At 40.1% G+C, this 13,638-nt stretch overlaps 1 protein-coding gene across 1 annotated transcript in view; it reads left to right on the top strand.

Moving 5' to 3' along the window:
- Positions 1-468: 468 nt before the first annotated feature.
- The window catches only part of LOC115148800 (homeobox protein cut-like 1), a 253,639-nt gene continuing 240,469 nt past the window's right edge, over positions 469-13,638 (top strand). The window contains exon 1 of the mRNA XM_029691038.1: positions 469-782. Within this exon, the coding sequence (XP_029546898.1) occupies positions 588-782 (195 nt within the window). The 5' untranslated portion in view covers positions 469-587. The remainder of the gene's footprint in view (positions 783-13,638) is intronic.

Raw genomic sequence — 13,638 nt, 5'->3', positions numbered from 1 at the left:
CACTACATTTACTAAATAAAGTCCATGTAAAGAATTTACAATAAAAAAATTATTTACAATAAAATAGTTCTAACCACCTTTCACAGTGTTATTCTTAAAAACACTTCAATAAATAAGATAATATTTACATGAAATAGAACTAACGGTTTACAACACCAAAACTATTAACATGATTAGTGTAAAACGAAATATTATAGAATGATAATCTTAATCCAACAATTAATAAATGCATTTGAGCAATGATAAATAAGTAGCACACAGAAATTAGGCTACAGAAAGAATAGCAGAAATAATAGGCTACATGTAAAACAAGAGTAGGCTAATACTACATTTCTCATGCATAGCCTAATCTAATGGATAGTAGCCTATATGAAATAGCAATATTGGCAATCACATGTCGAAAAACGAATAAAATCAGTCCAAAACACACACTCGACAACAAATCTTTCAGCATTGTTCACGATCTACATGGAAAATCCATCCCATGTTTTAGCTGTTAAAGAAATTGCCAACTCCCGTTCAATAATTCTATTCTGTGGCCCTATTCAATATCACAGGTTCATGTTCAATAACTCCATTCCACGCCCATGTTCAATAAGCGATGTCCCTGTTCAATTGCTCCGCTCCGTGTTTTGCGCGCGCTCCCCCTCCTTTCTACTGAACTCCAGCCCCTCGCTCTCTCTGTATCAGCCTCTCACTCCGTCTCAATATGTCTCAAGATGGCGGCCAATGCGGGATCGATGTTTCAATATTGGAAGCGCTTTGATTTACAGCAGCTGCAGGTCAGCCTTTTTCCTTAAAGTTTCTCTGCTTTCTTGAAGCCTTATGCGTGGCAAACCGTTGTCGAGTTGTGGCTTCGCTCTTGAGCCCCTCTTTGCCGGTGTTTGTGGCCGCTTTTGGAGCTCTCTTCTCCCATTGATTAAAGCGGCTCTCTCGTTGATCGGAAATTGATCCTCTTTGTTCAATTCCCATCGATCAGACATCATGGCCGCAGGGAAGCGGTCACTATGGCAATTCCGGGAGCAAAGGCGATTCCACTCTCATGGAAGACTATTCTAGTGCAAAACTGGAAACTTAATACCTTTGAGAGGATGTATTTGATGTTCTTGATGCGTTTTGTTTGAATAATTTGGTTAAAGAAAATAAGTGCATTGGTTGTGTCGAGCTCTCGCGGGTGGCGCTGTGGTGCTGAAACGAGTTGGGTGCCGAAGAGTTAGGTGACTTATGTTATCTGTTTTACACTGGGAAATATTGCGTTTGAATAAGAAATATACAAAATGTTGTGACAGCATACATTTCATAATAGCTGTTTTTATAGTTATTATTTTCAAGAAAAGCTTATCGCGAAGCCTCGTGCTCTTTTTTTTAGCGAAGTGTTTTGCCTGCACCTAGGCAACTCGGTAGCTATTTTAATAACAAAAACAGTTTGCTGATGCCGTGGTTGTGTTAATCTGTAGAAAAAACAAGTGTTTTGATATACATGCCAGCGAAATTGGGATTTTTACTCTTTATGCGTAGCCATGGGCTGTAGACATGGATATTCTTACCCAAGTTCAAGTTTGCGTTATTTTAATCTGTAATAGTTTACCATTAACTAAATAACCAAGTTGTATGTTTTATTTCGTTTGATTTGTGCGCTCAATAGATTTTAAATGCATTGAGTGCTCGAGCCACTTTTGCTTCCATAAGATGTTTATCTGCTTTATAATTTATAGTTCTGTATGAGCATATACTGCAGTTTAAATTGAGCACGTATAGGCCTACCCACATTTTGATAAATCGCTTATTATTTTGATTTCAACAGGTTAAAGTTATCTGAGACTGAAATTTGAATTGACTGTTGACTAATCGACAGCAGCAACTTGGGAGTGTCATTTTTGCATATTAGGCAAACGTGATTGGTTAATCAATAGGCCTATAGAATGAAGGTGTTATTGAATAGTCCCAATGAATGTGATTTGGTAATGTGTTCGTTTTCATGAGGGATACACTCATTGTGAAGACTATTTGTTACATTTAAACAAACTACTACCAATCACAACATACGTATTTATGTAGCCTATATAGTCTGCTTAATCCTTAAATCAATATTTGGTTACTTTTTCCTTTTTGGCTTTTATTCTGATTGGTAAATTTCAATGAACCTAGTTACCTACTAAAAGCCTATTCAACTCCAATTTCGTGGAGGTGTCGTTTTGCATGTATTTTACAGCCTACAAAAGTAGGCTAATGATTCTCAAATTAATAGGGGGTGTAATATCGATTCAGGTGGCCTAGGCTACTATCAAAGGAATGTTTGAAATGTACACGTCACTGAGTCTCACGGGTTTTGCACGTCATGTCAGGAGGGGGAATGAGACAATGCGTGCCCTTTTCAATGGACAATATTTCCATCCCAAGATTAGAATTAAGTCTATTTAAAAGGTGCCGAAAATATTTTGTTATTCATCCGTATGCCGTTTATTTTCGACCATTGTTTTCCATGCTACGGAGTGTCCGCCATGGTCTTCTGCGGCCAGGGAACAGGTTGATCTCAATCACAGGGACGTGTTTTCTCAGCTATTTTGCCCCGTGCGACATGTACCATTGCCTCTTGAAAGCATTTTATGTTTGAAAAGACAATGTGGGTGTATTTGACGGCAGGCTCCTACTGTTCTTTCCCTATCCGAATTTGTTCACTCTATTTTGCGTTCAACTGGTTCAGGGATTTTCCGGAGGAATATTTCCATGTAACCTAGGCTCTCGGTCTGAAATATTTTTGTTGTAGAAGGAAAATAGCCTTACGCTTTTATGACTGATTTATGATTCTCACGCGAGGTGTGCTTTTGGCGCCACGAATATAATGCCTGATATTGTACCCACTGTAGCCTAACTCCCCGATAATTGAGAGTTGCACATAGGCTCTTATTGTGTCTTTATTTAAATAGTTAAAGCGTTCTGCTTCACATTCTATCTAGCAATAAAGTCAACATTGATTACATTTCATTTTGAAATGGTTATTAAGTTCATATGACTTTATGGCCACAGTTATCTACGCTGAACAAAAAATATAAACAACATGAGTGAGCATTTCTCCTTTGGCAAGATAATCCCTCCACCTGACAGGTGTGGCATATCAAGAAGCTGATTAAACAGCATGATCAATACACAGGTGGACCTTGTGCTGGGGACAATAAGGCGCCTGAGTGGCACAGCAGTCTCAGGCACTGTGTCACTACAGACCCTGGTTTTTGTTCAGTGTAAATCAAATGGAATTTGTAATAGGCCTACCTTATTTAAGCAATAAGGCCGGTGGGGGTGGTCAATATATGGCCAATATACCATGGCTAAGTGCTGCTCTTATGCAGTGTGCAGTGCCTGGATACAGCCCTTAGCCATGGTGTATTGGTAATATACCCCAAACCCCCGATGTGCCTTATTGCTATTATAAACTGGTTACCAATGTAATTAGAGCAGTAAAAATAAATGTTTTATTTTACCCATGGTATATGGTCTGATATACCACAGCTATTAACAATCAGCATTCAGGGCTTGAACAACCCCATTTCTAATTGCATTTATAAACTGGGTGGTTTGAGCCCTGAATGCTGATTGGCTGACAGCCGTGGTATATCAGACCGTATAACAAAACATTTATTTTTAATGCTCTAATTATGTTGGTAACCAGTTTTATAATAGCAATAAGGCACCTCGGGGGGGGTTTGTGGTGTATTGCCAATATACTACGGCTAAGGGCTGTATCCAGACACTCCGCGTTGCGTCATGCAAAAGAGCAGCCCTTAGCCATGGTATATTGGCCATATACCACCCCCCCCCCCCCGGGCCTTATTGCTTAAATAAGGTAGGCCTATTACAAATTCCATTTGATTTAAACTGAACAAAAATATAAATGCTACATGCAACAATTTCATTGATTTTACTGAGTAACAGTTCATGAGGAAATACATTCATTAGACCCTAATCTATAGATTTCACATGACTGGGAATACAGTTATGCATCTGTTGATCGAAGTTACCTTAAGAAAAAATGGGCCTCACAATGGGCCTCAGGATCTCATCACAGTATTTTTGTGCTTTCAAATTGCCATCGATAAAATGCAATTGTGTTCATTGTTCGTAGCTTATGCCTGCCCATACCATAACCCCACCACCACGGGGCAGTCTGTTCACAACTGCAAACCACTCGCCCACACAACGCCATACATGTGGTCTGCGGTTGTGAGGCTGGTTGAACGTAGTGTCAAATTCTCTAAAATAACTTTGCAGGCGGCTTATAGTAGAGAAATTATCATTAAATTCCCAGGGAACAGCCGTGGACATTCCTGCAGTCAGCATGCCAATTGCACGTTCCCTCAACTTGAGACACCTGTGGCCTTATTGCTTAATTATACCAATGGCATTGTTGAATATTCGTTTCTGATTGGCTTGAAGGGCATTCTAGAGCATGCATTATTTCTGTATAATGCACGTTATATTTGCACGGTAGAATTCAATGGCTATAGTGTTGTCTCTAGTCGTGATGTGTGATTTGTCCTATATTTATAATGATATTTAAAAATATAATTTAATCCCAGCCCCCGTCCCCGCAGGAGGTCTTTTGCCTTTTGGTAGGCCGTCATTGTAAATAGGAATTTGTTCTTAACTGACATGCCTAGTTAAATAAAAAAAAATATATAGTTCATTATTACATGTTCTATGTTTGAGCTGCTTTTGAAAGCAAAAGTCTAATTGAAAACATTATTGGCATTGTTGAATTAGATTTTCTTAATAGCAAGTTAGGACTGATGGTTTGGTTAGCTAAACTAGCAAGTCTGTTTGTTTGGTTAGCGAGGCAACTACTGTCGCTATCTAGCAAACTTGCAATCGACTTCAGTGTTGAACACATTTCTACCTGCAAATGAACACACATCCAGGGGTAAATGTGATAAATTATAGCCATGGTCTAAAAGGGATAGTTAGCTCGGGGCTCTATTCGTTCTCTGGAAAATAATGCAACTTTGTGGAAGGGTAGTTCCACTCTGCTAGCGCGTCATTCATTATTTTCCAGAACGCATAGCCCTTCATTGATTATCCCTTACTAATAGGAACATAAAAAACAGTTAAATAGAATTCTGAAACGACATGTTAAGAAATGTATTCTCAAGTTCAGTTATAATTTGTCTATATAGTTTATATCTTAAGTAATACATTTAGGTAGATATCTTGCATTATTTAGGTTAATTTTGTTAAACTCTCATACTGAATGTTTTGTGGGGTATTTTTTATGTTTAGAAAGAGTGAACCATTAATCTAGTCAAACCTTAACTACTATTATCAATCATTCTGAACAAAAGGCTTCATCTTTTATTTAACCTTTATTTAACTAGGCAAGTCAGTTAAGAACAAATTCATATTTACAATGACGGTCTACCCCGGCCAAACCCGGATGACATCGGCCCAATTGTGCAGCGCCCTATGGGATTCCCAATCACGGCCGGATGTGATACAGTCTGGATTCGAACCAGGGACTGTAGTGATGCCTCTTGTATTGGGATGCAGTGTCTTAGACCGCTGCGCCACTCAGAACTGCCGCGCTTCCCAGAAAGTAAAACATGTTAACTACACGTCTACCTATGGTATCCATTTAATGAGTGTGCATTGACTCTTGACAGCCATACATAGTTCCCGCATAAAGTATGCGTCACGTAGGGTTATGTTAAGAGCCCAGCAATAATCATGTTAAGACCCATCCAATGATATTAGTCAAGACAGCTGCTCAGCAGAGAGGAGCGAGGCGAGGCCCTGTCTGGAGGATCCAGACCCGACAGCAGGGTGGACTCAAGATTCCACCTCTATTATTGATGACAACTTATTTAATTCGCTGCAGTATTGCCACCGGTGAGTCTTTCTGACAGGGTATGCTCAGGCTTGTCAGGCACTGCGGTATGGCCTTTTCATCACCAGCAGCCACAGCCTCTTTTAATTGGACTCCCAGAATAAGGAGTTGCTAGTGATACCACATGTACATGTTACAAGTAATAAACCAGTATATTGTTTCTGTTTTTATGGCCTTCTCAAATTGGTGCATTCCAAATGGGAAAGACATTAAGCTTCAAGACAAACCTTAAATGGCTCGGCAGAAATAGGATTTCTGTCTCTGAGCCACTATCCCAAACAAGGCAATTGCTGCTTTCCACTCAGTGATCACCTGGGAAGCACATCAGATAATGTGAATCCAAGATGTTGTAGTAGACCCAATGGTGATACCACCAGACATTCTAAAGCAGTTTATTTCCACCTGGAATGTAAGCTTATGTCTACAGCATGTCAGTGTTACAGGCATTGAATGAGTTACAAGGATCAAGATTAATGTTTCTTCAAGGTGTACGGGTACGTTCATGCAATCCTGTCTGAAAGACCACCAACATCAGTGTTTTCCAAGCTAGGGATCGCAACCTCATGTGGGGTCGGCTGATTTCAAAATGGGGTCGTGAGGAAAAAATAAAATAAAAAAACACTGCTTGGTTTATAGAACCTGGGTTACGCCAGTAACCTCCGGTAGCCGCTAGATGCGGTGGTGATAAACAGAGCGGTTTCTGTTTTCTTCCTACAAATGTGACTTTTGAACAGTTTAAGCTACACAATATTATGACCCCATCACCATCACTGAAAGATGAGACTCTCAGGAACATGTATGTGTCTTCTGCTTCCCTTTGAATGCCATCAGGCCACACATTACTAATTATAACAGAGTGGAGACTAGACACTAAATCAGAATGGGGGGGAAAGAACATCGATGTTCTTTTCTACACAAAGGATCATACATATTTGACTGATCTTCTGAACTTCCCAATACCTTTGATGCATTTGTCACTTCAAATCATCCTTCAGATTGAAATACTGTCATAAGTACTGTCAGACTGAGTTGTAATAGACTGTCATAACTTTTTTTTATTTTTTTTTTTAGATTGGGGTTAACATTGGCCGTTGATTACATAACTCTTTTGACATGCTGGGGTGACTTTTTTTGTCAAAATGGGGTCGTGGGTCAAAAAAGTTTGGGAACCCCTGACCTACATATTAGGGCTGGGAATTGCCCCCCCCCCCCCCCCCCCCCGCTACAAACTCCATAGTTTCTTGGGGACTCAATGCTCAAACTCAGTCTAAGTGGAACCAATCCATCGACAAATGCTACTCCCACTTCACTATCATTATATCCTCATGTCCTGGGTGTTTGTCTAAGGTCATTCAACAAATGAACAGGGAGACTAGTTTATGCACACTACAAATAGTGCATGTGCAAAGATCAGAGTTGGGGGCTAAGAATTTGAAGGAAATTAACACACACACACACACACACACACACACACAACCCCTACAAGCCCGTCTCTCAGGTGTGGTGATTTTCAATATTTCCCCATCTCAGACAGACAGCCCACGGGAGCTTGCCCTTTGAAGCTTGGAATAAAAGGGTTTCTTGTCAGGCATTTTTTGGGACATGTTCCTACGCTGCTTACAGTAGGCAGCTCAGTGTGAAACTTTGAAATGGCACCATTACAGGGCTGCCTTTTGAAGTTGAAAGGACGCCCACAGTTTCCTATTCAGGCCCTTGCTCTCCTGATTAAGTTTGATTTGGCTGTTTACATTCTTTGTGGGCCAAAATCTGCCTCTGTCCCCCATGTGCCAATCCCATTTCTCATGTGAGCCCTCAGACAGGGCCTCCTCAGAAAGCCTGCTCTCCTCTCCGTGTCAGATTGTCAGTCTGGTCTTCATTAGCCACTTTGTTCACAATCCTCCCCATGAATGAACAAATGGTGTTTATCTAATCTATATTATTATTTTCCAAGGCTTTTATCTGCCGAATGTCGCAAATCTGTTTTTGATATAGTGCTTTATTGAAATTATCCCTCTGAGGCGTCTGTCGTAAAATCTGTAGTTATAGCATGTTTAATGTTTTACTGTTTTTCCACTGAGCATTGCTTTTAACTTCAATTTCTGATGTGGAAAATGTAAACATTTTCGGGTTATTATTTTCCCAGAATTAATTCATGTTTTAAACTATTAACACCTTTAAGGAAGACTGTAACATCTTTATGTGAATGAGCTTTATTATGTATAGTGGGCCTACATTCAATTATAGTGAGAGCATGGTTGGAGTGTCTGGTTTGCAGTAGCTAGCTAAGTGTTTGTTACCGTACAGAGATGTTTGGTTTACTTGAGAGAAGAAGCTTGTCTGGTACAGTTCTCTTGCCCTTAGACCAGCCTCTGAGCTCATTTTTCCACCTCTCCACATAGACGTCCATTCCCATATAGGTTCTCAGCCATTTCAAAGGGTCCCGTGGCGTTGGGCGGCCCCTCAGCATACCACCTGTGTTGATTCCATGTGGTTGGAAGGTGTCCAACTGTAGGTGAGATGCTGTGTTTTGAGGTATTCGGGCCTGTGTGTGGTCCTGCATTTTACACGTCAACATATGGAGATTAGTGAAGGAAGCAATGTCGCCCATGACCGCGCCATGGAGATTTGAGCTCCCCTGCGCCCTAAACTTGTGCTGGCCTGCCGTTGGCTGTAAACATATCAGTTTGATATTTACGATGTGGCAGACACAGGCTGGCTTTGGCTCCCCTGTGTTATTTTTAACCCTCTGTTTCCACAGAATTGCCACAGACATGGGTGCGTCTTGTCGAGATATGCACCACTGCCAATAATTTGATGGAAGGATTATTTTCTCTGTGCTCTTCAACATAGACTAGAGTATTGACCTAGGTCTTGATTTAAAGATGCCTTGAAGCCACACAAGAAAGATCCATTCTAAAATATTATGTTCAAGTTTCTATGAAGTTGTTTAATCTAAGTCAAAGGGAGAGTTGTATGCTCTCTGGTCCCTTAGGTCACATGTTTGTACAGCAGAATATTAGATACACAGGCACCTGAGTATGAATCATCCATGCTGAAACAGGCAAATTCCTGACTAGCTCTGCCACATGTCAGTGAAAAAGCAGGAGCCTGCACTCAGGACTAAATTTAGAAAACTCCTTAATGTAGAAATTAAAGGAGAACTGTGCCTCAGCGCTCTGCTACCCCTCAACCCCCCACCACATACTCCCGTCCCCTGTCGATTCCCCTGTCAGATCCACACCACTTCAAACCCCAACAAGCTTGTAAACAAGGCACAAAACAAGACAGACATTTGCATGTCCCCATCCAAATTTAGCCCAAGCGTCTTTGCCTCTTTTATTTTTTTTTTGCCCTGGGAGTTCATAATTGCAAAGAAAAACTTGATATTTATGCATTTCCACATAGCATTTGGGACCTGCAGTATTCTTTTTACCAAATTCTTTCTGAGGCAACAAGGTTCTGTCCTGATCAGTCTGTGAGCAGTGCTGAATGCTCACAGCTGGAACTCCTTGTCTCCCTGCACAGTTAAATGCTGTAAGACGTACTCGACGTAACTTATGTTCAGTATCTTTTTATCCCTCTTTTGTGAAAGAAGACTAGTCAGACATGCCTGTAAAAGCTCAGAAGAAATTCCATCGTCTGTGGTCATATTTATGATGCAGAGTAAATCATAAAAAAAAAAAAATGTTCTTGAAATATGGAACGCAACTGGATTAACAAATCAATTGAATTGTACCCCTTGCCTGGTCATATTTTTTTGTTCTGTAGCGAGCTGTGTTCAGCTGTCAGTGGTTTATCTCCACTGTCAGACAAATGGGTCCAGACCAATGATTTATACACTAAATGACTGTCACGGGGGTGCTGTTTTTAAGCCACTGCGCCTCGATCATGGCACTACCCCACCATAGTAAAAAATATATTGGAAGCTATAGAAATGCATTTATTAATGTCTACATTTTGATTTTGCCACGTTTATTCTATTACAGACACCTTAATGCATACCCTTAAATGAAATTGTGAGATGCACCTAAAAAATGTTAAATATAAAAATATATATAACCATTTTCCTTTAAGTACAATTTTTTTAAAGTACTGTTACTTTCCTCACTACAACAAAAAATACTTAAATACATTTACATTTGTCCTCCAAACATTTAGCAGACGCTCTTATCCAGGGTTTATATACATTTTAGTAATTTAGCAGACGTGCTTATCATGTCATGCGTTGAATGCGGAACGATGGAGAGCTCGGTTTGTTGTTTTGAAAGTCTCTGAAAAAGTGTTCTATTGAAAAAGTTTGGTTACTAGCTACCTTTTTGAATTTGGATCGCTTGATGCAGTTAGCCTCAGTTGCTGGTACTGCTATATCTCCAGGGATTCTGCTAACCAAAAGTTTGAAGAGCTGCTTGGCGTAGCAGCTAGACCAGCTGCTAACTAGTTATCAAGCTAGCAACGTTTCCTTGACAGCTTGAACACAGTCCGTGAAGCGTTTAGCCCTTGAGGTGGAGCAAGCCCACAGGTCTGGTAAACATGTAACCAGTCTTGGTGACAGACCCAAGCCGATTGTGGTGAAGTTCCTGAGGTTTTACCTTTTCACGTGTGCGTTATGCAACCTGACAGTTAACCCGTGTTGCCCTCAAACCAAGGCACACTGCCTGCTAATTATCTATAGGCTGTGTTTCAACTGGTCAATTTCAAATTATTAACTTCAAATTATTAACTTCTCTCTTTAACGAGAGCCCAAGCACTTCCCCAGTGTTTCCCCAGATCAAGTATGAAGACATTGCACGTCTCTAGTTGCATAAACATTTTCCCCCTGGCACATTTTCTGACTGGCCCCCGCATTGTCTGTTCTTTTCCTTAGAAATAGCAACTTTGGACATGTGTGCGTTCCTATCAAAGTAAGTGCCTTATTTTATGTATATCATGTTGTCGTTTCGACTGTAGCATACCGTATGGAGCATAATGTATTTACTGTTTTATTCACGTTTTCAAGTACTGGTGACAAATCATGAATTCCGATTCTTGCGTAGATTGTAATGGACACACATGATGTGTGTAAAATACATTTTTAAAGGCTGTACTGATTATGATGAGCTAATGCTAAGCTTTTTTCCAGCTATGTGTGGCGCCATGTTTGTTGATGTTATACAATGCATTCTGGTTGTCTTGTAAGCGCTTATCAGACCAAAGATGTTATAATAAGGGATAGTTCATTCGACTGACTTATGGAGCTTTTAAGACAATTGGGAACTCTGAAAAGTCTGAGGTCAAATCATGACGTCAGTGATCTTCAGGTTGGCGCTCTAGATAGAGGCCAGAGATTCCGAGTTAGATGACAGTTCAAAACAATTTTCCCCAGAACGGAGCTAATTTCCCCCCCCCCTAGAGTTCCCAGTTGTCTTGAACGCACTGAAGTGGAAGTCGGAGATTTCCGATTTCCCAGTTGTTTTGAACACGGCATCTGATTTTAAATATGGCATACCAGCTCAGACCCCCCTTTGCGTATAAACTTCTCCTGTGCTTGTCCCCCATTTATTGATAAATCCCCCATCATAGTAATATTTCCTTCATCATATCCCCCCACGATATCTTCACCGATTTCTACCCCCCCATGGACTAGGCTAGGCAGTGGGCTTGTATTTGGGGTGAAGATCTGTCAGGTGATTACATTTGATTTGCTTTCTGTTTAGTCAAAAACAGTAAACGACTTGTCAAGTCATGTGCTCCGGTTCTTGTATACACTGTAAAAAGTACATCGAAGATTTGTAGTATGCTGAAAAGTGGCCAAACTAAGTTCATATTTTTCAGGCAATGGGCCCAGCCATCTTTGACCTTGAGTTTGTTTATTTGCGTCTTATAGCGACTGACATTCTGGGATTAGGGAGGTTTCTCTTGTCAAACATAAAAAAAACATGGCTGCCATCATAATGATGTAGCTGCTGTTAACTTTGCTGACATGCATCTCTTTTCTAAACAATATTACATTTCTCCCTTGTGCTCACCTGAGATGTGGTACATTGTAAACAGGTCTGGCTGTTAGGTCGCTAACTTATGTATTTTTTTTTCGTCAGCGCAACCTGTTATTTAGACTGGTTTATGGAATGAGTTTTGCTGTGGATGTGTTCTGTGTGATGTTTGTATGATGACGTTCGCCTGTATCATTTATTGAGGAATAAAGTTGTAAAGACCAATATTTTCCAGCAGTACAAAACATTGTTTAGATGCTTTTCGGTCAATAAATGAAATCAAACTTTATTTGTCACATGCGCCGAATACAACAAGTGTAGACCTTACTGTGAAATGCTTACTTAACAAGCCCTTAACCAACAGTGCAGTTCAAGAAAGAGTTAAGAAAAGATTTACCAAATAAACTAAAGTAAAAAATAATAAAGTAGCACAATAAAATAACAGGGTTATATACAGGGGGTACCGGTACCGAGTCGGTGTGGAGGTACAGGTTAGTCGAGGTAATTTGTACATGTAGGTAGGGTGTGAAGTTACTATGCATAGATAATAAACAGCGAGTAGCAGCAATGCTGTTTAGATGCGTTTGTTGCGTCATACGTTCTGTTGATACTGTTCCAATCACATATTTGTGACGGTACGCTGCAGGGACCAGTCAACAATGATCACAAATATGTGATCGTACGCGTCGAAGGGTTAAGGACAAGATGGCTGTTCTGCAGAGAGCCAAGAACTTTAGAGGAACCAACATTGTCCTCAACAAGGACTTCTCTGAAGCTGTGCAATCTGCCAGAGAGCATGGGAAGGAACATTGCTTACATCTGCTACGACAGGCTCATTGTCCACCCTCCTTCCCAAAAGCCTGGGAGGAATGAGAGCGCCAAGCTTCAGGGTCAGTAGCTTCAGCCCAACATTACACACTTACACATGTATTTTGTCTCCATATTATAAGCTACGCGGGAAGTGCTAAGAATAGCCCATATTAATATATGTAGCCTTAGATTTCATTAAGCTTATTTCTAACTTGCTAACATCGGATAGGATTCATATATTGGCCATGTAGTTATATCCCTGTATTGCTACTGCTGTATCAAAATAATTATCTAAGTGAGTTCTGAAACTCACTTAGATAATTATTTTGATACAGCAGTAGCAATACAGGGATATAACTACAGAAGACAGGAATGTTTATGGAGGTTCTTGCTGTATATGTTCAGAGCCATATTCCTGTAAAGCTTAGATATGTCTTCACTAATGCTGCAGAGCTTTGCTCCAAAGCATTATCAGTTTCCATTAGCTGTAGTGACCATAACATTGGGGCAATAACAACAAGTAAAGCCAGTGCGCCAAAGGTTGGGCCTAAAGTAATTCATATGTTATTTTGTTGAAGATGTAAAATGTTGATCTGTGTAGGAAGTGAATCCAGATGCAGCACTGGAAGTATTTGTAAAATGATTCATTCCAATTGTTTAGAAGAATGTACCTGTTAAGAAACTAACTGTGAACAGTTAGAGGGTAGCCCTGGGTTAATGATGAATTGAAAAATGTAATGGTTCAAATTATGCAAAAGAGGTGGCAAACAAGTCCAGCTGCTCAGCTGATTGATTGACATACTTTAAATTGAGAAATGTTGTGACTAAACTTAAGAAAAATAAAATTATTTTATTTAACTAGGCAAGTCAGTTAAGAACAAATTCTTATTTACAATGATGGCCTACCAAAAGGCAAAAGGCCTCCTACGGGGGCTGGGATTAAAAAATAAATTAAATGATATCATGGACAGAACTCAATTCATT

This window comes from Salmo trutta, chromosome 15, assembly GCF_901001165.1.
Source record: "Salmo trutta chromosome 15, fSalTru1.1, whole genome shotgun sequence".
NCBI classification, from domain to species: Eukaryota; Metazoa; Chordata; class Actinopteri; order Salmoniformes; family Salmonidae; genus Salmo; species Salmo trutta.
This window is presented reverse-complemented; position numbering and strand designations above follow the sequence as displayed.